The sequence below is a fragment of the Eurosta solidaginis genome, chromosome X, assembly GCF_040869045.1.
Source record: "Eurosta solidaginis isolate ZX-2024a chromosome X, ASM4086904v1, whole genome shotgun sequence".
NCBI lineage: Eukaryota > Metazoa > Arthropoda > Insecta > Diptera > Tephritidae > Eurosta > Eurosta solidaginis.
In genome coordinates this window covers 84,647,499-84,674,388 of record NC_090324.1, presented here as the reverse complement: position 1 = coordinate 84,674,388, position 26,890 = coordinate 84,647,499, and the positions used below count along the sequence as shown (strand labels likewise).

The window sequence follows — 26,890 nt, the reverse complement described above, 5'->3', positions numbered from 1 at the left end:
CGTCGAAACGCTTTGCGCCTCCCTCTGACTTGGCCAATAAAGTTTGGTAACGGGTCATGATCTGAAAGAATATTGGTATCATTGATCATGCCCAATTTGAGGTTGGCGGAATGTTGTTTGGGTGGCGTAAAAAAAAAAGTATCTCTAATATATTTTCGCAGAAGAAAAAAAAAACATTTTATTGAAATAAAATTTAATTGAAATAAAAAATTAAAGGCCATAAGTAGATTCTTATGCGCGCAAAGAAACGAAGAAAAAACGGATTGCGCACGCATCCATGCGATGTGGCTGGTGCTTTAGCGCCCTTGGTACGTTTTATAATTTGATTTGTGTCGGTAGATGTCGCCGACGTATTTATAAATTTTATTTTAGATTTGTGGTGAACTTTGATTTCACAACAAGTGGCCTGCCACCACACGGAACGGTTCGAAACCTGACTGAAAAGGTGTTACAGAGTTGCACTTCCACCATTCAACATTATTTTCGACGTGTATTGTCGATAATGTTGAGATTCGTGGAATTACGTATATATTTTTTGAATCTCGACTAAATGAATGATTGATCGGGATATGCAGTGCGGACTTGTCGTGTTGTGCGCCATATGTCGTGCGGCATGGAGTGCATGACGTGTTGTGCGCGAGATGATTGCGGATGAGGCCTAATGTTTATATTGCAATAATCTTTGACAGTCAGAAATTAAATGTAGAGATTTTGACATCTGCTACGCTTTTCCATTTCCTGAATGAAAAAAAAAGTGTCATTGATAGAAAAACGCGGTGAGTAAGGAAGCTAGATGATTTGAATTGTAATATGTAATGTTAATTCATTTCTCTTTCTATTTTCAGCTATTATTAGTACAATCAACATTCACATCAGTATGTTTTAAACAAGCGAATGACCATTTATGAAAATGTTGAGCCTTGCCACTAATGGCGGCATTCCACGTACAATTTGCTGTTCATGTAGTAAATTTTGCTTATTTTAACCTTATTTCTTTCTTTTCATTGATCAATTTTTCTTTTGCATTTTCAGATACGTGTAAGCCACTACCGGAAAATAATGTATCAGTGGTTTAAAAGGCAATAAAATCTCTGCTGTAACAAAAACAACTAATGCTTTTAAATAAACTAAATGCTTTGCGATGCTATTGTATTCAAACCAACAACAATTTTTACGCCACAACTCCGATTTTCTACGTTAACGCCACTCCACACATAGGACATCTATATTCAGCTGTCATAACAGATGCGCTATGCCGCTATGAACGTTTTCTTGACCTCAAAAAGACAGTTCATCTCTGTACTGGCACTAATGAACATGGTACAAAAATCCAACAAGCAGCAGTGGCTCAAGCAGTGCCAGTTGCACAATATTGCGAGTATATATCTGCGCTATATCGTCATGTATTCGCCGAAGCGAGTATAGCAAACACGAATTTTATACGTACTACTGAAGAGCGCCACAAGAAGGCTATAGCGCATTTTTGGCACGCTTTAAAATCGCTCGGCCACATTTACTCTGCTGCATACAGTGGTTGGTATTGTGTTTCAGATGAAACTTTCTTAACAGAATCACAGCTACGTTTGGACACACAATCGGGCGCACGTTTATCGCTTGATTCTGGCCGTCCGGTTGAGTGGACTGGGGAGACAAACTATATGTTCCGTTTATCGCAATTTCAAGATGATGTTCGCTATTGGATGAAGCAAGGTGGTCCTATACGTCCTGCCAAGTTTGAAAAAATACTATTAGACATGTTAAGTGAGGCATTGCCTAATGTCTCTGTTTCACGTCCTTCGAATCGAGTGCATTGGGCTATTCCTGTTCCTGACGATGAAACACAAACCGTTTATGTTTGGTTAGATGCGCTTATCAATTATCTCACTTCTGTTGGATATTCAGACGAAGCTTATCGCAAGTTTTGGCCACCAAACTTGCAAGTGGTCGGCAAGGACATTTTAAAGTTGCATGGTATTTATTGGTCTGCATTTCTTATTGCAGCAGGATTGGAACCACCACAACAACTTTTTGTACATTCTCATTGGACAGTGGATGGACAAAAGATGTCAAAAAATAAACAAAATATCGTCAATCCGGTTGAGGCAGCTAAAACTTACACAATGGAGGGTGTTGGATCTTAAAGTTGTCTTGAATCTCTTCGTAATGTTAATGGGGTGACTAGGTGCTGATATGGTAGTGTATCATATACGTCGATAAAGTGGGGTTTTTTTTATCACTACTTTGCTTTTTGAAGTTTGCTTACTTACTTGTTTTTGCTATTGTAAATTATATATCTTGCTGCTGACACGACCGCCCGTGATTTACTTTACTCGCGTTTATTTAATAGTACATTGAATTAAAACTTGTGTTTATGTACAACCCACTAAAGTTAACTTAATTAAAGTAAAGTGAACAAAACCATAGTGAGTTTTCGTTTGGGCTAACTGCAATTTTGAGTGATAAGCCACCCATACAGTCCACTCCCGCTAAGCCAGAGAAGTCCACCCGCACCGCACAAGTCAAGTAATCCGACACAACATTTTTTGGTCCTTCGAGCCGGATTATCCACCAGGAAAAGCATTTCACCGCATAAATTAAAAAACCGCAAGTATTCCACAAATATTATATACATATATACATAGCTTATATATTCAATAATCTTGGCGCAACTCTACAATTGCAAGTACCAAAAGTACCAAATGACTTTCATTTGCCCTCTACACACATACAAATATACATATTAACAAGGATTGCAAATTCCTTTTATGCTTTGTGTTTCGTACAAGTTCAACTCATACGACTTTTAATTGCCCTCTAAGCGAGCATTCAATACTAAATAGCAGACTCCGCTTATACGTTTATACCCCCATGCAATTTTGATACAAAAGTTACATTTTCGCATTTTTTTTGTAACAAATCGGCATTCTCCGAATAGAATCACATACACCTCTTCGAATATTAGTAATACCTAAAAGTATGTCCGCCTTTGTAAAAACCCGCGATTCCGCGCTCAATGCAACCAAACGTTATATGACCAAAAGCACGGATGTTGCATTAACTGTAGACATCGATCAAGTTGAAAATTATTTGCAACTCTTGAATGAGCAATGGGCTCGATTCAACGCTGCACAAGATGAGGTGGACTCTTCATGTGGTACAGAAAACACTGCAGTTGAGGACAGCACACGGACTCAAGCCGAAACTTGGTACGCATCGGCCCTAGCCAATTTTAATCGCGTTCGCAAATGTCGGGTAGAATCTCCAAGTCACAATGCAACCCATTCTACAACAGCTTCTGCCTCCATTCGTTTGCCAAAAATTGAGTTACCATCTTTTTCGGGCGATTCAACTGAGTGGATCAGCTTTTATGATTCCTTTTGCTGACTTGTTGATGGTAATGCTACATTGTCGGACGGGCAGAAAATGCATTATTTCCGGAGTTGTTTAAAGGGGGAAGCGTTGAAGGTGGTCAGCGGTTTCAAATCTGTGACGCCAATTATAAGGAGGCATGGGACTTGCTCAAGTCCCGGTTCAACATTATGCGAGTTATTGTCGAATCTCATTTCAAGGCAATGGCCGATGTCCGCAAAGCGACAAGTGACACCGCCAGCGCAATTAAAGTAGTTCTGAACCCATATCAGCATCATGTTCGCGAGCTCAAGGCATTAGGCCGCCCTGTTGATTTCTGGGACGACTGGCTCGTCCATGAAATAGTATGTAAATTATCTTTTGAAACAAGGAAGCAGTAGGAGCTGTCGCTTTTGACTGATGCACCGCCAACATTTGAGGAGCTAACTACATTTCTTGAGACTCGATGTACATCCCTGTCTATGCTGTCAGCAGCAACGCCATTACAACCAAGTAAACCCATTACTGCTAACAAACACACCAAAGCTTTCCATGCTATGTCTGATCCCAACACAAATAGTTGCCCTTTTTGCAAGGGTGCGCACAAGATTTATAGCTGCGATAAATTCATCAGCCTTGGTCCTACCTCTAAATCAAAGTTTGTTAAGCAGTCACATCTTTGCATAAATTGCCTAGGTTCGGGGCATTATAAACCTCGTTGCAATAGTTCTTCGTCATGCCGCAACTGTTGCCAACGCCATCACACGCTATTACATGGAACGCCAGCAGCAACCAACAGTACCGACACCGCTGAAAACCAACAAACAACATCGAACTACGCCGCCGCAAATAACACTTCAGGGAATAGCACCACCGCTCTTTCCGCAATCGCTTTTTCGACCGATAACCGCGCCCCTGAATATGTGTCTTCGTGTTTAGACACGAATGCTGATCCGCTACCAGAGAACAAATCTATATTGTTGGCTACGGCTCTCGTTAAAGTACGAGATTGGTCTGGTCGCTTTCAACAAGCTCGTTTGCTGTTTGACTCTGGTTCGCACGCCTCCTTCGTAACTGAGTCGTGTGTCCGACGTTTGGGCTTACGTAGGAGCCCATCTACCGCCATAATTACGGGCATTGAGTCCTCACAGGGAGGACGCGCTAGAGGTCAAGTTTCGCTGTCACTATCATCGAACTTTTCTGATCAATGCTACGCTATCAATGCATTAATTTTACCAAAAATCACTGGGAATTTACAGACTCAAACCGTGAGTATAACTTCGTGGCCACATATCCAAGGGTTGTCCCTAGCAGCCCCGCAGTTTATGAGGCCTGGTCCTATTGATCTATTAATAGGTATGGACGTAATGGAGACGCTAGTTTGCTCGGAGATTCGAAAGGGTCCATGTGGGATGCCTACAACTCAACGCACAGTGTTCGGTTGGACGATCTTCGGAAGTGTAGACAATCCATCAACGCCGTGTTTCCAAACTTATTTTTGTGAGGTGCAACTCGAAAGAGCTTTGACGAGGCTCTGGGAACTGGAAAACGCACCGGAGAAAACGTATCTAACAAGGGAGGAACAATTATGTGAAGAGCACTTCGAAGCAACGCATACCAGATCACCGGACAACCGTTTCATCGTCGAATTACCGCTAAAGCCTGATGTACCCCTTGGAGAGTCTCGAAACCAGGCGGTTCGTAACCTCTTACGCATAGAAAGGAAACTCTCCGCCGATAAAGATTTACGTACCAGTTACAATTAATTTTTGCAAGAGCTCATAAGCATGAAGCACATGGAAGCTGCTGTCGAAACGTCGAATCCCACATATTATATACCCCATCACCCCGTGATTAAGGAGTCGAATGTTACGACCAAATTAAGAGTCGTCTTCAACGCATCCGCTAAGACAACAAATGGGAACTCTCTCAACGACGCACTGTTTGTCGGACCGCAACTGCAACAGAGCTTGGTTTGTATACTTTTACGCTTCCGAACCCACAGTTATGCCGTCACTGCGGACATTGCAAAAATGTACAGTCAGGTATTTGTTTCACCGAAACACGTAGACCTGCAACGGATTGTTTGGCGGAGTGACCCATCGCATCCCATTCAAGACTACAGGATGCTTCGCGTAACGTACGGGGTCGCCGCCGCATCACATTTGGCTGTCAAGGCACTTCAGCAAAGTTCACGTTATTCAACAAGTATATGCGAAAATGCCGCTGCAATAATACGAAGGGATTTTTATATGGACGATCTTTTAACCGGCGCTTCGAGTGTTGATGAGCTTCAGTCCCTGCAACACAATGTCTCCAAAATCCTCCTTGGTAGTGGGTTTGAACTTCGCAAGTGGGCTTCAAATTGTGGGGAGCTTACCAGCACTATCCCTAGCGCTTCAGAGAACATTGCTCATTACATCGCTGAAAGTAAATATGTTCACGCTCTCGGCCTCGTGTGGAACACGGACGAAGATTATTTCAATTTTGCAATCAACCTTAAGGAACCACCAAGGCTTGCTACAAAGAGAGCGTTTTTGATGCTAGCACGCTGTTCGACCCTTTAAGCTTGCTCGCACCCACCACGATCAAATCCAAGATGTGGTTTCAGGACATCTGGCGCGCCGAGGTCGGTTGGGATGAACTAATACCTGATAAATTAGCGGAACTCTGGTGTGAACATCGATCGGAGCAACAAAGTTTAACGGATCTAAAGGTGCCTCGTTGGGTTGGCTGTAAAACCTCTGAATCAGCAACTGAGCTTCCCGTTTTCTCAGATGCATCGGAACGAGCCTATGCCGCCGTCATATACACGCGTACAGTACATAGCAACGGACAAGTCACGGTTTCCCTGATTTCGGCTAAAACCAAAGTAGCGCCAATTAAGTCTACCACATTACCGCGTTTGGAGCTCTGCGCAGCTCATCTCGCGTCTAAGTTAGTACGAAATGTACTACAAAGTTGGGACGAACTTCGCTACCCGCTATACGCATGGACTGATTCAACTATTACTCTGGCATGGTTGCAAGCTCACCCTAGTCGATGGGAAACATTCATTGCGAATGGTGTGGCCGACATACAAGGAATTCTACCACCAGAGTGCTGGCACCATGTACGCTCAGAACGCAATCCGGCAGATTGCGCATCAAGAGGTTTAACGCCGCAAGAACTTATACAACATCAGCTGAGGTGGTCGGGTCCCGACTTTTTGTACAGCGAAGATCAGTTTTGGAAGCAATCTACGCCAGAACCGCATTTAACTGAACTTGGTCTACGCAAGAAGGTTGCCGTTCACATAACGGTACCCGAGGAGTGCTGGTCAATCATGACTAAATATTCATCATTTTCAAAACTACGGAGGGTTATCGCATATGTATTAAGGTTCATTCACAATACCCGCGCTAGTAAGAACCGCGCACCAAAAATCAAAGATGGTACTCCTACTTTTCAAGAGTTAGCTGCAGCCGAACTACGTTTAATTAAATATACCCAAAGTATGTATTTTACTAATGAGATTTTTCATTGCAGGGAGAAAAAACCGATTCCCTTGCGAAGTAGCTTGTTGCGTTTGCAGCCTTATCTTGATCCGTCAGATGTTTTAAGTGTCGGAGGTCGCCTAAAATCTGCGGATGTCGCGCTTGACGTCAAACACCCTATTATCTTACCAAAAAATTCACCCTGTCGAAATTAATAATATCTGACTTACATAAGTATACCCTACACGCTGGGCCACATATAATGACTGTCGTTCTTCAACACCGCTGTTGGGTAATTGGTGCCCGTAATTTGATTAGAAGCATATACCATAAGTGCGTTAAATGCACTTGCTTGAACCGTAATACATCCGTCCAGTCGATGGGCGATCTTCCTTCGTCTCCCACCACTTATACTCGATGCTTCACGCGCACAGCTGTAGATTTCGCTGGTCCGTCTACTTACAAATTTGCACATGGAAGAGGGTCAAAGTCAACAAAGGGCTATATTTCGTTGTTTATATGCATGTGTACTGGTGCTATGCATTTGGAATTTTTTGGAGATTTGTCCTCAAGTGCCTTTCTCAACGCATTCAAACGCTTTATCAACCATCGAGGTTATTGCAAAGCAATGTACTCTGGTAACGGTACGAACTTCGTTGGCGCTGACAGAGAATTGCGCGAGAGATATGAGAAGTGTATGGCAGATGAGAAGTTGCGATCGTTTTTCGCTGACTCCTACATGGAGTGGCACTTTAACGAGCAAATCGCGCCTCATATGGGCGGATATTGGGAAGTCGGTATCAAGCGCATAAAATACCATATTAAACGCGTTCTAGAAGGTAAATTACTATCTTTCGAAGAATTCAGCACTCTGCTGACCGAAGTCGAAGCATGCGTCAATTCTCGCCCCTTATGCGCTGATCAGATCAGCGCAACCGATCTTGAAGCTTTAACGCCTGGCCATTTCCTCGTCGGCGAGCCACTGAAGTCGATCCCAGAACCTGAGGGTCAAGGGTTCTGTGGAAATTTACTTCAGCGATGGCATTTAATCTCTTCTATGCGACAACATTTTTGGCGCCGATGGCGTGATAATACTTGCTAAATTTACAACGTCGAACTAAATGGTTTAGATCCGCACGCAACTACGAAGAAGGAGATGTCGTAGCTTTGTTTGATGAACGAACTCCACCTACGAAGTGGACACTTGCGAGGGTAATTCGTTGTCACCCTGGTAGCGATGGAAACGTGCGCGTCGTAACCGTGAATACAAGAAATGGAGAGTACGTTCGACCGTAAGCAGACTGTGCCTTTTTCCTACAAAAGTGGATTTGTTTTGCGAGTCATCATCAGCACGGGCGTAACATTTATAAGGTTTTCGTATTTTTTCATATTTATCTCGATTACTCAAGTTTGTAAAAACATTAAATTTTTCGAGATAGACTTTCAAAATTAAATTGTAAAGTTAATATTTTTTAATAATTAAAAATGTTAAGTAAACTTTGCAAAGTTAAAAATATAAAGTAAATTTTTTGATGATTATTAAAAATTTAAATTTAAAATTTATATAAAATTGAATTTTTGTAAAGGTGAATATCTTTTCTAATAGTTATCTTAATAACTGAAGACTGAATTTGTAACCATATGATACTCAAAATACATAGTTTGTAATTTCTTGATATTTAAATATTTATTGTCAAATACCTTGAAATATTTATTATAAGATTAAGTTGAACATATCATATGTACATATATAGTTCAAGGGTGGCGGCATGTTGGATCTTAAAGTTGTCTTGAATCTCTTCGTAATGTTAATGGGGTGACTAGGTGCCGATATGGTAGTGTATCATGTACGTCGATAAGGTGGGGTTTTTTTATCACTACTTTGCTTTTTGACGTTTGCTTACTTACTTTTTTTTGCTATTGTAAATTATATATCTTGCTGCTGACACGACTGCCCGTGATTTACTTTACTCGCCTTTATTTAATAGTACATTGAATTAAAACTTGTATTTATGTACACCCCACTAAAGTTAACTTAATTAAAATAAAGTGAACAAAACCATAGTGAGTTTTCGTTTGGGCTAACTGCAATTTTGAGTGATAAGCCACCCATACAGTCCACTCCCGCTAAGCCAGAGAAGTCCACCCGCACCGCACAAGCCAAGTAATCCGCCACAACAGAGGGCTTGAGGTATTTCGTGTTGCGTGAGTGTGTGGCGCATAGCGATGGAAGTAAGTTTAAATAAGACATTAAAGCACAACATACACACATACTTATATATATATGTATGTAAGCACTTTGTGTGCAACAAGAATTCTCCGCTAAGTGCTTAAAGTTAAAATAACACTAAAAACATTTATGTAAGAAATTAGCAAAAAGAAAACGGTTTGAGTGAAGCATAAGCTTAGTGAACGAACCAACTGGACAATCTTTCCATGTCGGCTTCTTCTCAGTCGTCTCACCTATTTTCCTATATGGATGGGCGTTAAAAAATGGAGAGGGATGGCCGTGAAGCCAAGTATCGTGTTGGGCAATTTGCATACAAAGGTCGTGTTGACAAAAGGGGTTTTATTTTTATTTGGTCGCTACCATTATTACTTACTATCACCACCATGGCGCTAAGTGGGGTGGATGGCAATAGAACAGTAGGTATTTGCTTTGTTGGCTACTTAAATCATTAATGCGGCTAGTTTTTTGTTGTGTCCACTGTGTGGCGCTGTATTGGTAGGCGGATATTTTGCTATACATGGCATGATTATGTTTTTGGTCTAAAACATTCCGCTGACGATATCAAATCAACGTCAGCAAGTTACAAAATACATTTGGTTAGTGTACGAATAGGATTCTGTACGCTGTTTAGATTGAAATTTATACTGGCATCCCTTGCTTGTCATTGGACGGAGTTTAGGCACACGCAAGTGTGGACAGAGAGTGCGCCAATTTATAATCTGTCGTATTTCAACTGAGTAACAATGTAAAATGGAAAACCGTCCAGGCATTGCTTTGTTGCAGCTGCATTTATTATGCGTTTTTGGTTCGGGTGGCATAATGTCGACATGGTGCTGGACACCTGCTTCATTAGAAACTTGGCAACGTTTCCTGAGAAGGAAATGCGGCATAGAAGTCGTTGAGGAAGTTAAATGCCAAAGCATAAAATTATTGACTGGCTGGCATATACAAAATAGGATAATAGGCTGATGCGTTGGACGAATGAGCAAGCGAATATACACTGCTGGTGGACCCATTAAAATTAGTGGTTTTTTCGGCCGACCGCTGGAAGGGAGCGTTGGTTGGACTATGCTTAAGTTGGAGGGGCAACTGTGATACCACGATACTGGTGTCCAAGCTTGGAATGGCTCTTTTCATATCAATGATACGGGTAAGCTAAGCATCCGTCCTTTATATTTTCCTTGGAATACATTTATACCGGGACCTCAACATTTCTTTTTGCAAAGGCTTGGCGGTTAATCATAACAAGGGACTAAATAACTCCAAATAATCATTTAACATGCGCGGTTGAAATTTGGAATCAAACCCCTTCTTGGCTTCCATTGGACACTATACACGTTTTAGGCAATAAACCAAAGGATATTTACACGTACACGATTTTGACATTATTATATGAGTATTGATTAGTTACGATAATTAAGTGAAGAAGTGAGTGTTAAACCCTGATACATTGCCCTATTACGCTGAGAGCATATCCTTGCGATTAGGTTAGCTTAAGTTAATTTTTTTTTTTTTCTTAAACTGTTTAGCTTGATTAGCTGAGGATAATCCGGATCATGTGCGGCTTACGCTTTCCTACTCCTTAAAGGAAATGAGTGGACAACTACAACCTGCATATAGGCATGTTTTTGAAAATGTTAGGCTGCTTGTATTCGTAAACCCCTGTCATATCAAGACTGCCATACTCGAATGAGTTGTTAAAATCTTAGAAGAAGGATTGACCACTAGATGATTTTTATTTTTTGTATCTTCTGGTAATACATTTGACCGAAAATCGAAAAAGAAATAATCGGATGAAGAAGCACTCAAGTTAAAGGGAAACGCGTATTATAGGTATCAATGAAACGACCCCTTACATATGGTAGATATAGTGCCGGCTTATCAGTGCCGGTGAATGCTTTATGAACGACATATGTATGTACTTCTGAAGACATAAGTAACCCCCACTGAGGGTGGAATATCTGAAAACTTTGAGGTGAATACGTGTCGTTGTTCTTGTGGTCAGATAAGACTGTAATTTGTTTATAGGTGTTGTCGGTGCTTTATACCAAAATGCCAAAATGCTTATGCCCGGAGTCTAAACCCATTTTCAAATGGAACTTCAGCACAGTCTAACATTGAAGATTGGGATAACCTAAGATTCATAACCAGTTGATTGCAGTTTTATTATTGTTGAAGGAGTAAATGCCAAACCTGTTGGAGCTCATAAATTTATACCCTCCGGCACTTCCACTGTTTTTGAAAGTATGTTCAGCGGTAATTATAAAAAAGCAGATGCTAGTGTCAATATAACCACTGCCAGTTGTTTAGGATGACATGGGTTTTAAAGTAATACGAGTATATTTAGTATGAAAAACGGGTTCCCTTGAACTTCTAAATCTGGAACGTTTAAAACAGGTGGCATACCTTGTAGATTACTATATGCTGGACAAAATTTAAAAAAAATATGTGCCATTTTTAAAAGCGAGAAAACAGTTGCGGAAAGTCATACGAGCTTTTATGATTTGTTACAAATATTTGAATACGAAAAGAAATTTGGACGAATGATTGGCACATTCAAATTTAATAGTACTATTATTGACTACTAGAACATTGCAGAAACATTTCCATATAAAACTGCCGTGTTATTGGCAAACACATCCGTATGCGATTTGGAACCTATACTTTTCTTTGATTTGGTAGAGGTGCTCGATTCCAAATTTAAAGAGTCTGAACGATTTTGTTTGATTACAAACTACGCTAAAATACACGCATTAAAAAATGGAATATTTTCCATCTAATACCATTCAGAAAGCCGATGATTCCGTGGATGAAAACCCTGAAAATGTTATCTGTAGACGCTATCATATATCGAAAATTTTTGCAAATAATTTGTAAACGTTCGAAATATTATTTAAGAATAATCACATTTAAGGTACATTTTCCTCCCGACGATACATTAGTTTCTTACTCGAAAATACTTTTAAATTTGGAAGTTTAGTTCATATGGGATATGATATATGGAGGTGTAGTTGCTGATTTAAGTGCGGATTCGTTAGGGTATGTTGGCCTCGTTCAGGGGAACGAGAGCTGGGTTATAGGTGTGTTGGCCTCGTTCGGGGTGAACGAGAGCTGAGTTATTTGGGATCGTGGAATGTATATTTCATTTTCTTTGTCGTTGTGCGGAAGTAGTACCAATTTCGCGATTGGTCTCGTAATTTGTCCTTTCATTGTATTGATATCAACAACACGTACACGGTTATCGGAACCTGGGTATGTGTTGACGATTCTCCCAATTCTCCACTCGTTCGGTTGTAGGTTATCCTCCTTGATGACGACTAGGTCACCGGGTTTTAAGTTGGACTGTGGATGTTTCCACTTATACCGTTTCTGGATCTCGGTGAGGTATTCCGATTTCCATCTCTTGCAAAAGGTTTGATGAAGTGCTTTCATCTTTTGCCATCGGTTTACAATTGAGGCAGGGTTTTCACTACAATCGAGTTCAGGTGGAGCTAAAAGATGTCCCCCACGAGAAAGTGGCCTGGAGTAAGCGGCTCCAGGTCGGAAGGGTCGTTGGATGAGGGACTTAGAGGTCTCGAGTTGAGGCAGGCCTCAATTCGACATAAGAGGTAAACTCTTCGAAAGTATATTTATGATCGGACGCGATCTTTTTAAAGTGGGTCTTAAAACTTTTTACCCCCGCTTCCCACAAACCTACCATGTGAGGAGCGCTTGGCGGTATAAAATGCCATTATAAAGTGTGATGGCTGTATTTATTCAATGTTCCGTCCCTTGCTTTACGCAGAAATGCCTTAAACTCGGATCGTAACGATAGCGAAGCTCCGACAAAGTTAGTACCATTGTCGGAGTAAACGTTTTTCGGACAGGCTCGCCTGGATACAAATCTGGTGAAGGCAGCTAGGAAGGACCCGGTGCTAAGGTCGTTTGTCGCTTCTAGATGGACGGCTTTCGTCAAAAAGCAGACAAACAGGCAAACGTATCCTTTTGAAATTCGACATCCCCTCCCTCGTTAGGATTTTATATCGAATGGTCCCGCGAAATCTACCCCAGTGTTATTGAAGGCCCTAGTAAAGGTGGTGCGCTGTTTCGGAAGGATCCCCATAAGTTGCGTTTGTGTCCGCTTCCTGTAAATAGTACAGACCTTACAGTTGTGGATAACTGAACTTATCATGACTTTAACGCGTGGGATCCAGTACTGAGTGCGGATATGACGTAGCATCAGCTGGTTCCCTCCATGCAGGGCGGTCTCATGAGAGGATTGAACTAGAAGCCTGGATAACCTGCAAGTATAAGGAAGAATAATGGGATGACTTTCGTTATGGGAAATGTCTCTGGATGCCCCAGTCCGCCCCCCAGTTCGAATGATGCCTTCTTCGTCTATATATGGATTCAGGGGTAAAATCTCACTCTTGCCATTTATTAGCTTTCTTGACTTCAAGTTTGTGTACTCTTCTTGATAATGTTGCCTTTGGCATACTATTATCAAACTTCGTGTTGTTTTTTCTATTTCGTCAGAGGCTATCGAATGAGAATCCCTTTTAAAGGAGGCTTTAGTTGTTGGGTGCGTATTCTGGAAAAACCGAAGAATATAGGATATAACCCGCAAAGGCCTTGGTAGATGGGAAAACCTCTCCAGAATATCAAAGTTATTTTCGGCCGATGTTGCATGAACTTTCACCCTCTTTTCTTCGATATTCGTATTGTAATCTTCTTCTTATGTTGGCCAATTTTCGTTGTCTTCTTGTAACCAAGAAGGTCCCTGCCACCACAAAGAATTGTCGATTGCCGGGTTGACGCGGAGACTACGTGCCGCCATACTTTGTCTCCGACTTTGTCGATGATTTTCGTTATTCGATGTGCCACAAACGTTGACCACGAACATGGTGGCTTTCGAATCCATGCCAGTACTATCGTCGAATCTGTCCAAAGGGTTACTTTAATATTGGAAAGTTGCATATTTTCTATGGCCGACTCTATGATTTCTGCAAGTAGGACTGCGCCGCAGAGTTCCAGTCGTGGCAATGATATAGTTTTGACCGGGGCTACTCTCGTCTTGGCCATCAGCAAGTTGGTGAAGACTTGATCCTTCGTTTGTACCCTCAGGAAGACAGTGGCGGCATATGCTTTTTCCGAGGCATCGCTGAATCCATGTATTTCGACATTGTCCTTCAATGTGTAGTGAACCCATCGCGGTATGCGTATATCGTTGGTCTTTTCGTAGTCCGTCATGAATGATTGCCACCGATGTAGAGTAGTTTCAGACACATCTTCATCCCAGCCTGTCCCTTCCAACCAAATATTATGCATTATTATTTTGGCTACAATTACGACTGGTGCCAGCCAGCCAAGAAGGTCGAAAAGTTTTGCGATCGCAGAAAGTATTGACCTTTTTGTTACGGCATGGTTATTGTCAAAGGGTTTCGCTGTGAAGCAGAAGTAGTCGAAATGGGCGTTCCACCTGATACCGAGTGCTTTTACCATACTGGTGTCTTCAAACTCAAGAAAATCCTCGCTTAATAGGTGTTGCTTCGGTATACCCTGTAGAATTTTCTTGCAGATGGACGTCAATTTTCGCAATGGGGAACCTGCCGATTGCAATGCCGATGATATTTCGTCCCTTGCCTTGATTGCAATTTCGATGCTGTGCCCACCGGCGAGTACGTCATCAACGTACATGTAATTTCGCAGGATATCTGCTGCCATTGGATGCGATGTCTCCACGTCATCAGATAGTTGGTACAGCGTTCGAATCACAAGATATGGAGCACAATTAACCCCAAAGGTTACCGTTTTCAATTCATAAATATTAATTGAATTTTTGGGGCATTTGCGAAATATGATTCGCTGGTATTTTGTTTGATTTTCATTAACCCATATTTGGCGGTAAATTTTTTCTATGTCGATGTTAAATACGTATTTGAACAGCCGCCAACGTAGTATAAGGATTGTCAGGATTTGTCGGATAGAAGAATCGGACCTGGATATAAGGAATCATTTAGACTTTTGCCATTAGTGGTAGGAGAAGATGCATTAAATACGACTCTGACTTTTGTCGTTGTACTTCCCTCCTTTATAACAGCATGGTGAGGTAGGAAATAACAGTCATTTGAGTCTGGCGAAATATTGCCTATTTGTTTCATGTGCCCTAAGGTTTCATATTCGGATACAACTCTATTGTATTCCGTTTGGAGGACTGGGTTTTTCGCAAGTCGTGTCTCGTTGCGATAGAATTGAGAACACGCACTTCTTAATGAGGGGCCTAAGTTAAACTCTTTCCTAAAGGGTAAGGAGACTACGTATTTGCCATCGTTGTTCCGAACTGTTGTGGATTTGTATAGCTCCTCGCAGTAAGTGTCATCGTTATTGATGCTCCTCTTCTTTGGAATTTCTTTATCTCCCAGAAAGCCGCCAGTTGTTTGTCTAAAGTGACCTCGTTGAAATATGAAACTAGGGTTTTATTTGTATCAACCGCATCTGTACGGCCTGTCAAAATCCAGCCGAACACCGTTTCCTGTGCTATTAATGTGTTTAGCACATCTTTCCTAATGCCGCCTAACATAATTTGGGGGTATATGTCTCCGCCCAGAATTAGATCGACTGGCTCATTGACAAAGAATCGTTTGTCAGCCAGTACTAAGTCAGGGAATGCTTGCCTAGTCATTGCGTTTATTTGGCAAGTTGGAAGATTTCCTGTCAATTGTGTTAAAACCAGCATGATCGTATTGATCTTGATTAATGGGTCGGTTGGTGACCGCAGTTGTATGTTGCACGCTTCTTTTACTTGTGCAGACATTGTATTATTGATGCCCGAAACTTGGGCATGCAGGTGTTTGGATGGCAGATTAATTCTGCGCTTTAGTTTCTCGGTAATGAATGAACATTCAGATCCCGTGTCTATTAGGGCTCTCGCCGAATAGTCAACACCATTAAAATGAATATTAACCTGAGCTGTCCATAGTAATACCCCTTTATTTGTATTAGCAAAACATGAGTTCATATTATTAATCGGAGCATTTTCCCTTTCAGCATTGCGTCGTATTTGAGCTTCCCGTGAGGTAGATGCTCCGATAGTGTCTGAAGTATTTGTTGGTTTTGGCTGATTCGAAATATGAAGCAGCGTACGATGTCTTAAATGACATGTGGCAGAGTTCATTTGACTGGTGCACTTTGTTACCGAATGGCCAGCAGAAAGGCAGTTTATACATCCACGGCTGCTCTTAATTTGTTCAAACCTTTTATTGGGTGTTAAACGTAAGAACCTTTCACACTTTGAAATTCGATGTGCAGGACTTTTGCACATCTTACACGTAGGTTTGGCTACACTCGCACTTGCCTGATAGGACCCTAATTTTTTAGCAGATGTATCTGTAGTCGAACGAGATACTTGTGGCTTTGAGGTTTTGGAAACTGTATCCCCTCTCAGATCAGTCACGGTTTCTTGGGTTTGGAAACGATTGGATAAGAATCTATCCATATCAGCCCATTTTGGAATTTCCGTTTTGTTTTCAATTGTTTGTTCGCAGAGTGCCAGTGTGGTTTCTGGCAGTTTTGTGGAACATAGATATGTTATAATTGCATCCCAGTTTGATATGTCTATATGATGATATTGGAGCGCCGAGATGCAATTATTTATTTCACGTTGCAGTTTCCTTATAGAGCTACCGCATCCACTGAGTTAGATGCTCAAACTAAAAAGAATTTTTAATTGGGCGTTTACCTCTCTTTGGCCTCACCTTGAGTCTTTTGGTTTAAATAATATAATTTTTCTACTGCTTCGAGGTTTTTGTTACGTATATATATAGCAGTGAACATGTCTCTAAATGAAGGCCAAGAAAGGTAATCTCCTTTGAAAACGTCCGTATCACACGGTGGCAGGCGCACGCGATATTCCCTGTCTCCTGAGCTTTCTTCTTTCTTTTCAGCTTTCTCAAGTTTTTCCGAAAGTTCAGCCATCGCTGCCTGGCACTAGAGAAAGCTGAAGTATGCAATTTTGTGCTTCTTTTTGATGGCCGACAGCTCTTTTGCCTCCAGTTCTGAGGAGCTCAAGAGTTCTCCATATGTCTGCTTCGCTTTCTCCCATAGCGATTTCAACTCCTCCTTTTGGACTAAGAGGGTGTGTTTTGTATGGTCTGAAGGGAACATATCATGATAGTCATTTTCAAACTCAGTCACTGCCTCTGCTTGGCGTATATAGGTATCCATTATATTAAATGAAAATTTATTGAAATATTAATTAATTAATTGCCTTTGCAGAGAGTACTGATTGAAAATGAACTGGAATGAAGGAATGTCTTCGAGAGAGATCTCTCGGTGAAGTGGCCTCGAAGCTTGCAAGAAAGCTAGTAGTTTAAGGGAATGTCCAATTGCGTGGTGGCAACGGCGCGCACTCACGTAATTGTTAAAAGAAAGTGCTAATGCAGCTGTGTTAACGAATTGTATAAGCCAATAAGTAATGGCTAGTGAAAAAGTGGTGTTAGTGAAAAAAAAAAAATTTATGAACGCTCGTTATGAACTTTTTGGTAATTTAACCAAGGACTGTATTAAGACTTTACAGTGATTAGTGTCTTTATATCACCAAAAATAGATCAGTGAAAAAAATAATAATTCAATTTTAAAAAATTGAACAAGAAATAAGCCTTTTGGCCACCCAAACAACAACAACAATATGTGCCGTTTAAAAATAAGTGCACTTTGCACTGAAACAACAAAATAAATTGCAGTATTGCCCGTGTAAATAAGTGCAAGTGATTTGTATTTGAGTAAAAATTTTATTTAATTAAATGTGCGCCTAAATTAAATTTACAGGTTTCTGAATAAGTAACCTTAACAAATCGAATTTTTGTGCCGTGGATTAAATGAATTTTTTCAGATAAATCCTGCAAAGGTGAAAGTAGAAAAGTGGCGCAAAGCGGTGTTTGACGTTATGTTAACCTTTTAGAGCAGTGTTGTGCTACCTTGAGCTGTCCGGAAAATCTTACCGCTGGTGGGGGATTGTTCCGGATAGTCACAAGGCGTTTTGCACAAACTTTAAATAACTGCGTTAAGCGCCTTTTCCTATTTTTGCACAAAATAAGACTTCTCACTTCACGGAAAAGAAATCACTTGCACTATTACATATAAAGAATCACTTTGTAATTTGTTATTTTTCTTTTGAAATTTTATTAAATGTGAAATTAAAAGGAAGCCCTACCTAGCACGGAATATTTTAAAACCACGTACCTTTCAATAAATTGTTGAACCGGACTAATAGATTGATTTTTGTGGATTGTTTGAGTTGTTGATGTTGGTGTTGTGTCTTCCTCGAATCTGTTTGTATCACCAAGAAATTGTAGTTATCACTTTTTTGTGTGTGCCAATTGCTGATGATTATTATCACGATTGTAAATAACTGCTTCCTTGATTTAGTGCGAAATTTGAATGGTGCTTCTGATTAATGGCCTAGGGAGTGGAGTGGACTGTAATTATGTGACTGGTTCTCTTTACCGGCGTGGTAAGGACCATCGACAAATGCGTGGTGGCAACGGCGCGCACCCACGTATTTGTTAAAGAATGGTTAAGGCGAAAAAAAGGGAAGAAAATAAAAAAACCAAAAATGTTTCGTATTAATAAAAAGGAATTCACAGTGTTTTCTTTATTCAATCTATATAAATACAACAAGTGTTAAGGAAGATTTTAACAAATGTTGTGAAAGGTTAAAATATTAAATATATTTTAGGAAATTTTCAACTTACGTGAACGTGGGATAACGTGTACCTTTGCTGGCTGCTGGATCAAAAGAGAAAGAGCATCTTTGCCACATGAGCCGATGAACCCTCGATACAGCTCCTTCGATGGGTTTCCCGGCAACAAAGTTGCTGTACCGCGGGCTCACAACGGTAAAAATCTAGGATACATACGTACCACCACTCACACATGCCTGTGTGTATAGTGATCACAAGCATATGTGGGTGGTAGTAACGAAGGAAAATAACCAAAGAAAATTATGTTACGAGGGAGGGGAGATATATTTAGGCCTGTGGCCTGTGGTCTCATCCTCTTTAAATCCAGCAGCCAGCAAAGGTACACGTAATCGCACGTTCACGTAAGTTGTCAATTTCCAAAAATATATTTAATATTTTAAACTTTCACAACATTTGTTTGCTGGGCCGATAGATTAGTAAAGAAAAACCAAAAAGTTTCTACTTTTTCCCTCTATGCATTTCGGCGCTTTCGCGTCATCATCAGGAAGGTCTACATTTATTTTAAAAAACAGAAACATGAAAATACAAAATGAAATATAAGAATACAGCACAATCAATAGACATAAAAATTAACATTTGGAACTTTACTCACATTAATTTGATTAATGTACAAGGACGAATATGAACAAAAAATAAAAGAGCTACTAAATGACAGGAACACGTACAAAACTATTAGGAACGATCCCACGCAAAAATGACTGAGGAAGAACAACGCCATTATAAATGACCTCTACAAACAGAACGGGCTCGATACAAAACAAAAATACCAACTGACTTCCTCGGCTGCTAACGCACCAAGACTGTACGGACTACCGAAAATACACAAACCGCATACACCACTTAGACCGATTTGCTCATCTACGAATGTGCCATGCTATAAACTATCAAAGTTCATTGGAAGTATCTTAAAAAATATTATATCCGAAGATCTCAACATAAAAGACTCCATGGAACTCAAAGAAAGCATTAAACATCTCACAATAGAAGAAGATGAAGTTTTGATCTCATTCGACGTAATATCCCTTTTTACAAATACACCAATACATTTCGCAATACGTATTATAATGCAGAAATGGGATAAATTGGAGAAATACACGAAAATAGATAAGAAACAATTCCAGGCGATACTTGATTTCTGCTTGCGTGATAATAATTATTTCACATACAATAAAACTTTATATCAACAAATTTACGGAATGCCAATGGGCAACCACTATCTCCAACCATTGCAGATATCGTTCTTGATAAAATTTTGGACGACAGCATCGCTGAATTAAAAAGTAAAGACATATATGTCATATACATAGCCAAATATGTAGATGGCATATTCGCTATTGTAAAAACCAAAGACGTGGAAGCCATATTGACAATTTTTAACGCACAGCATACCAAAATACAATTTACAAAGGAAATAAAACAAAACAACAGAATTGCCTTCCTAGACGTGGAAAGACATCGAAGAAATAAGAACTTGATTCTTAACTGTTATGCAAAGATGGTATCATCGGGTAGAATTATTAATTTTCATTCAAATCACCCATGGAAACAAAAAATAAATACGGCAACCAGCCTAATAAGAAAAATATACCTCCTAAGCGATAATGAATTCACTGAAGAAAATAAGAAGATAATAAGAATTATTCTATTTAAAAATAACTACCCCAATAAGTTAATAGAAAATTTACTAAATAATACTACGAAAAAAATGAGCCAAGCTAATACTGCAAATGAGCTAACCGAAGCAAATACCAACAAAAATTCATCGGCGTTACATATGGGCCCGGCCTAACCGGCATTCAAGCGCTAAGAAAAATAATGAAAAATGACGACATAAATTTTGCGTATAAACCGCACAATACACTAAGGAGAATCTTTACAAAAACAAAAGACAGGATAGACAAGGAACAGCAAAGCAACGTAGTCTACGAAATCCAATGCAAAGGTAACAACAACAATAACTGCAATAAGTGTTACATAGGCACAACAAAAAGGGTATTAGTATCGAGACTATACGAACATCAAATGGACGTAAAAGACAACAAAACAAGAACAGCGCTTTCTCAACACCTGATCGAAAACGAACACACAGCTGATTTTGCGAACGCTAGGATTTTGGATGTTGAGAGAAGAGAAAAAAGACGGATGACACTGGAAAGTCTCCGAATTCAACAGCAACTCACTAACGTAATGAATTTTAAAGAAGACGTGGACAACACAAACAGCGCTTACACAGCTGTCATCAAACATGTAAACAAATAATAATATAAAAACAATATGTTTAATATTAATATGTGATGTTTTTGTAATTTAAAAAATTAATCAAATTAATGTGAGTAAAGTTCCAAATGTTAATTTTTATGTATATTGATTGTGCTGTATTCTTATATTTCATTTTGTGTTTTCATGTTTCTGTTTTTTAAAATAAATGTAGACCTTCCTGATGATGACGCGAAAGCGCCGAAATGCATAGAGGGAAAAAGTAGAAACTTTTTGGTTTTTCTTTACTAATCTATCGGCCGAAGCAGCTCCTACCCAGCAAACATTTTAAAAAAGAGTTTGGCCCAACTAAAAATTATAAATTCTACGGTGCGCAAAAAAAACCGGAAAAATAAGATATTTTACAAATTAGAAACATGAAGCAGTATTACCAACATATAAAATACAAATGCAAAGAGACGTGCTACTTAATCAAACAGCACAAGAAAAACGTCCAGAAACTAGGCAAACAAAAAGAAAGACTAAAATTCCTACTACGGTGCAAAGAATATGGCATCACACCACCACATCTGCAAGGTAAAACAAAAACAATACAACATTGCTTCAAGCTAGACACCACTCGATGAGACCTAAATAAATTGGAACAGTGATTTCTTCTAAAAGTCGTGAATTTAGAAATAAAAGAATCCAACATTAACATAAAAACCATCACAACTACCGTGAAGCACATACAGGAAACGTTACAAAACAAACTCCAACAAACAGATTATGAAAACATTATAGAAAACCACAGACATTTCTCGAATAAAATCACTACAAACACACAAGACACACACAACAGAAAACTACAGGCACAGATATCTAAGAATACGGTCAAGTTTGGCATGAGACTTAATGAAGAATGGTTTGTGAACAAGACAAGCATCGAAGTCCCGCAAGAGTCACTTTGGCTATTATCACTTGGGCAAAAATTCGCTTTGCCGATATCAAGAAAAACATTTTTTCCAATCCAAATTGTTGCAGATTTGGAACAATCCGTACAAAGCTTTGAGGACGAGAGGGAAAAAAATTCAGTAAGAAGTGAAATTGCATCAAAGTAAACACTTTTCAGCAAAACATAAGCAACAGTGCCAAAGAAAAGTTCATACTAAAAACGTCTGCAAACACCAAAAGTTTTCTAAGTAAATATAGAGAGTAATAACCAATGCCGACAAAGGAAATAAGACGGGTTTAATGTACAAAGACGAATATGAACAAAAAATGAAAGAGCTGCTAAATGACAGGAACACGTACAAAACTATTAGGAACGATCCCACGCAAAAATTATTGAGGAAGAACAACACCATTATAAATGACCTCTACAAGCAGAACGGGCTCGATACAAAACAAAAATACCAACTGACTTCCTCGGCTGCTAACGCACCAAGACTGTACGGACTTCCGAAAATACACAAACCGCATACACCACTTAGACCGATTTGCTCATCTACGAATGTGCCATGCTATAGACTATCAAAGTTCATTGGAAGTATCTTAAAAAATATTATATCCGAAGATCTCAACATAAAAAGCTCCATGGAACTCAAAGAAAGCATTAAACATCTCACAATAGAAGAAGATGAAGTTTTGATCTCATTCGACGTAATATCCCTTTTTATACTCAGTTGAGCAGAGCTCACAGAGTATATTAATTTTGATTTCATAACGGTTGGTTGTACAGGTATAAAGGAATCGAGATAGATATAGACTTCCATATATCAAAATCATCAGTATCAAAAAAAAATTCGATTGAGCCATGTCCGTCCGTCTGTCCGTTAACACGATAACTTGAGTAAATTTTGAGGTATCTTGATGAAATTTGGTACGTAGGTTCCTGAGCACTCATCTTAGATCGCTATTTAAAATGAACGATATCGGACAATAACCACGCACACTTTTTCGATATCGAAAATTTCGAAAAATCGAAAAAGTGCGATAATTCATTACCAAATACGTATTAAGCGATGAAACTTGGTAGGTGAGTTGAGCTTATGACGCAGAATATAAAACTAGTAAAATTTTGGACAATGGGCGTGGCACCGCCCACTTTTAAATGAAGGTAATTTAGAAGTTTTGCAAGCTGTAATTTGGCAGTTGTTGAAGATATCATGATGAAATTTGGCAGGAACGTTACCCTTATTACTTTATGTCTGCTTAATAAAAATTAGCAAAATCGGAGAACGACCACGCCCACTTTTTAAAAAAATTTTTTTTTTTAAATTCAAATTTTAAAAGAATAGTTAATATCTTTACAGCATATAAGTAAATTATGCCAAAATTCAACTCCAGTAATAATATGGTGCAAAAAAAATACAAAAATAAAAGAAAATTTCAAAATGGGCGTGGCTTCGCCCTTTTTCATTTAATTTGTCTAGGACGCTTGTAATGCCATAAGTCGAACAAAAATTAACCAATCCTTGTGAAATTTGGTAGAGGCATAGCTTCTAGGACGATAACTGGTTTCTGCGAAAACGGGCGAAATCGGTTGAAGCCACGCCCAGTTTTTATACACAGTCGACGGTCTGTCCTTCCGCTCGGCCGTTAACACGATAACTTGAGCAGAAATCGATATATCTTTACTAAACTCAGTTCACGTACTTATCTGAACTCACTTTGTATTGGAATAAAAAATGGCCGAAATCCGACTATGACCACGCCCACTTTTTCGATATCGAAAATTACGAAAAATGAGAAAATGGATGAAACATGGTAAATGTATTGGTCTATTGACGCAAAATATAACTTTAGAAAAAAACTTGGTAAAATGGGTGTGACACCTACCATATTAAGTAGAAGAAAATGAAAAATTTTTGCAGGGCGAGATCAAAAGCCCTTGGAATCTTGGAAAGAATACTGTACGTGGTATTACATATATAAATAAACTAGCGGTAACCGACAGATGATGTTCTTGATCACCCTGATCCACATTTTGGTAGATATCTCGAAAACGCCTTCACATATACAAGTAAGGGCCACTCCCTTTTAAAACCCTCATTAATACCTTTAATTTGATACCCATATCGTACAAGCACATTCTAGAGTCACCCCTGGTGCACGTTTATGCCGATATCTCGAAAAGGCGTCCACCTATAGAACTAAGGCCCACGCCTTTTTAAAATACTCATTAACACCTTTCATTTGATGCCCATATCGTACAAAAACATTCTAGAGTCACCCCTGGCCCACCTTTATGGCGATATCTCGAAAAGGCATCCACCTATAGAACTAAGGCCCACTCCCTTTTAAAATACTCATTAACACCTTTCATTTGATACCCATATCGTATAAACAAATTCTAGAGTCACCCCTGGTCCACCTTTATGTCGATATCTCGAAAAGGCATCCACCTATAAAACTAAGGCTCACGCCCTTTTAAAATACTCATTAACACCTTTCATTTGATACCCATATCGTACAAACAAATTCTAGAGTCACCCCTGGTCCACCTTTATGGCGATATCTCGAAAAGGCGTCCACCTATAGAACTAAGGCCCACACCCTTTTAAAATACTCATTAACACCTTTCATTTGATACCCATATCGTACACAAAAGTTCTAGAGTCACCCCTGGCCCACCTTTATTGCGATATCTCGAAAAGGCATCCACCTATAGAACTAAGGCCAACTCCCTTTTAAAATACTCATTAACACCTTTCATTTGATACCCATATCGTACAAACAAATTCTAGAGTCACCCCTGGTCTACCTTTATGGAGATATCTCGAAAAGGCGTCCACCTATAGAACTAAGACCCACGCCCTTTTAAAATAGTCATTAACACCTTTCATTGATACCCATATCGTACAAACAAATTCTAGAGTCACCCCTGGTCCACCTTTATGGCGATATCTCGAAAAGGCGTCCACCTATAGAACTAAGGCCCACACCCTTTTAAAATACTCATTAGCACCTTTCATTTGATACCCATATTGTACAAACGCATTCTAGAGTCACCCCTGGTCCACGTTTATGGCGATATCCCGAAAAGGCGTCCACCCATAGAACAAAGGCCCACTCCCTTTTAAAAAACTTATTACACTTTTCGTTTGACACCCATATTGTACAAACGCATTCTAGTGTCAACCCAGGTCCACTTTTATAACGATATTCCGAAAAGGCGTCCACCTATAGAACTAAGGCCCACTCCCTTTTAAAATACTCATTAACACCTTTCATTTGATACCCATATAGTACAAACAAATTCTAGAGTCACCCCTGGTCCACGTTTATGGCGATATCTCGAAAAGGCGTCCACATATAGAACTAAGGCCCATGCCCTCTTAAAATACTCATTAACGCCTTTCATTTGATACTCATATCGTACAAACAAATTCTAGAGTCACTCCTGGTCCACCTTTATGGCGATATCTCGAAAAGGCGTCCATCTATAGAACTTAGGCCCACGCTCTTTTAAAATATTCATTAATACCTTTTATTTGATACCCATATCGTATAAAATAAATTCTAGAGTCACCCCTGGTCCACCTTTATGGCGATATCTCGAAAAGACGTCCACCTATAGAACTTAGGCCCACTCCCTTTTAAAATTATCATTAACACATTTCATTTGATACCCATATCGTACAAACAAATTCTCGAGTCACGCCTGGTCCACCTTTATGGCGATATCCCTAAATGGCGTCCATCTATAGATCTATGGCCCACTTCCTCTTAAAATACTCTTTAATACCTTCCATTTGATACACATGTCATACAAACACATTCCAGGGTTACCCTAGGTTCCTTTTACAACATGGTGATTTCCCTTACTTTGTCTCCACAGCTCTCAACTGAGTATGTAATGTTCGGTTACACCCGAACTTAGCTTCCTTACTTGTTACAAATACACCAATACATTTCGCAATACGTATTATAATGCAGAAATGGGATAAATTGGAGAAATACACGAAAATAGATAAGAAACAATTCCAGGCGATACTTGATTTCTGCTTGCGTGATAATAATTATTTCACATACAATAAAACTTTATATCAACAAATTTACGGAATGCCAATGGACAACCCACTATCTCCAACCATTGCAGATATCGTACTTGATAAAATTTTGGACAACAGCATCGCTGAATTAAAAAGTAAAGACATATATGTCAAATACATAGCCAAATATGTAGATGACGTATTCGCTATTGTAAAAACCAAAGACGTGGAAGACATATTGATAATTTTTAACGCACAGCATACCAAAATACAATTTACAAAGGAAATAGAACAAAACAACAGAATTGCCTTCCTAGACGTGGAAATACATCGAAGAAATAAGAACTTGATTCTTAACTGGTATGCAAAGACGGTAGAATTATTAATTTTCATTCAAATCACCCATGTAAACAAAAAATAAATACGGCAACCAGCCTAATAAGAAAAATATACCTCCTAAGCGATAATGAATTCACTGAAGAAAATAAGAAGATAATAAGAAGTATTCTGTTTAAAAATAACTACCCCAATAGGTTAATAGAAAATTTACTAAATAATACTACGAAAAAAATTAGCCAAGCTAATATTGCAAATGAGCTAACCGAAGCAAATACCAACAAAAATTCATCGGCGTTACATATGGGCCCGGCCTAACCGGCATTCAAGCGCTAAAAAAAATAATGAAAAATAACGACATAAATTTTGCGTATAAACCGCACAATACACTAAGGAGAATCTTTACAAAAACAAAAGACAGGATAGACAAGGAACACCAAAGCAAGGTAGTCTACGAAATCCAATGCAAAGGTAACAACAACAATAACTGCAATAAGTGTTACATAGGCACAACAAAAAGGGCATTAGTATCGAGACTATACGAACATCAAATGGACGTAAAAAACA

The 26,890-nt window shown here is 39.4% G+C and overlaps 1 protein-coding gene across 1 annotated transcript; it reads left to right on the top strand.

Moving 5' to 3' along the window:
- The first annotated feature begins 1,112 nt into the window (after window positions 1-1,112).
- LOC137235032 (methionine--tRNA ligase, mitochondrial-like) lies at window positions 1,113-26,641 on the top strand. The gene is made up of 5 exons (XM_067758275.1): window positions 1,113-2,127; window positions 9,006-9,056; window positions 19,722-19,807; window positions 25,932-26,347; window positions 26,521-26,641. Exons 1-5 carry the CDS (start codon window positions 1,113-1,115, stop codon window positions 26,639-26,641), a joined length of 1,689 nt encoding a protein of 562 aa, XP_067614376.1.
- Window positions 26,642-26,890: the final 249 nt, after the last annotated feature.

Excerpts from the sequence above, each read along its gene's own strand:
- LOC137235032 (XM_067758275.1), top strand. The coding sequence starts at position 1,113 with ATGCTTTTAAATAAACTAAATGCTTTGCGATGCTATTGTATTCAAACC. Across the intron at positions 9,057-19,721 it reads TGTGGCGCATAGCGATGGAA|ATCTCAACATAAAAGACTCC; the intron begins GTAAGTTTAAAT and ends TTATATCCGAAG. Across the intron at positions 26,348-26,520 it reads AAGAACTTGATTCTTAACTG|GTTAATAGAAAATTTACTAA; the intron begins GTATGCAAAGAC and ends CTACCCCAATAG.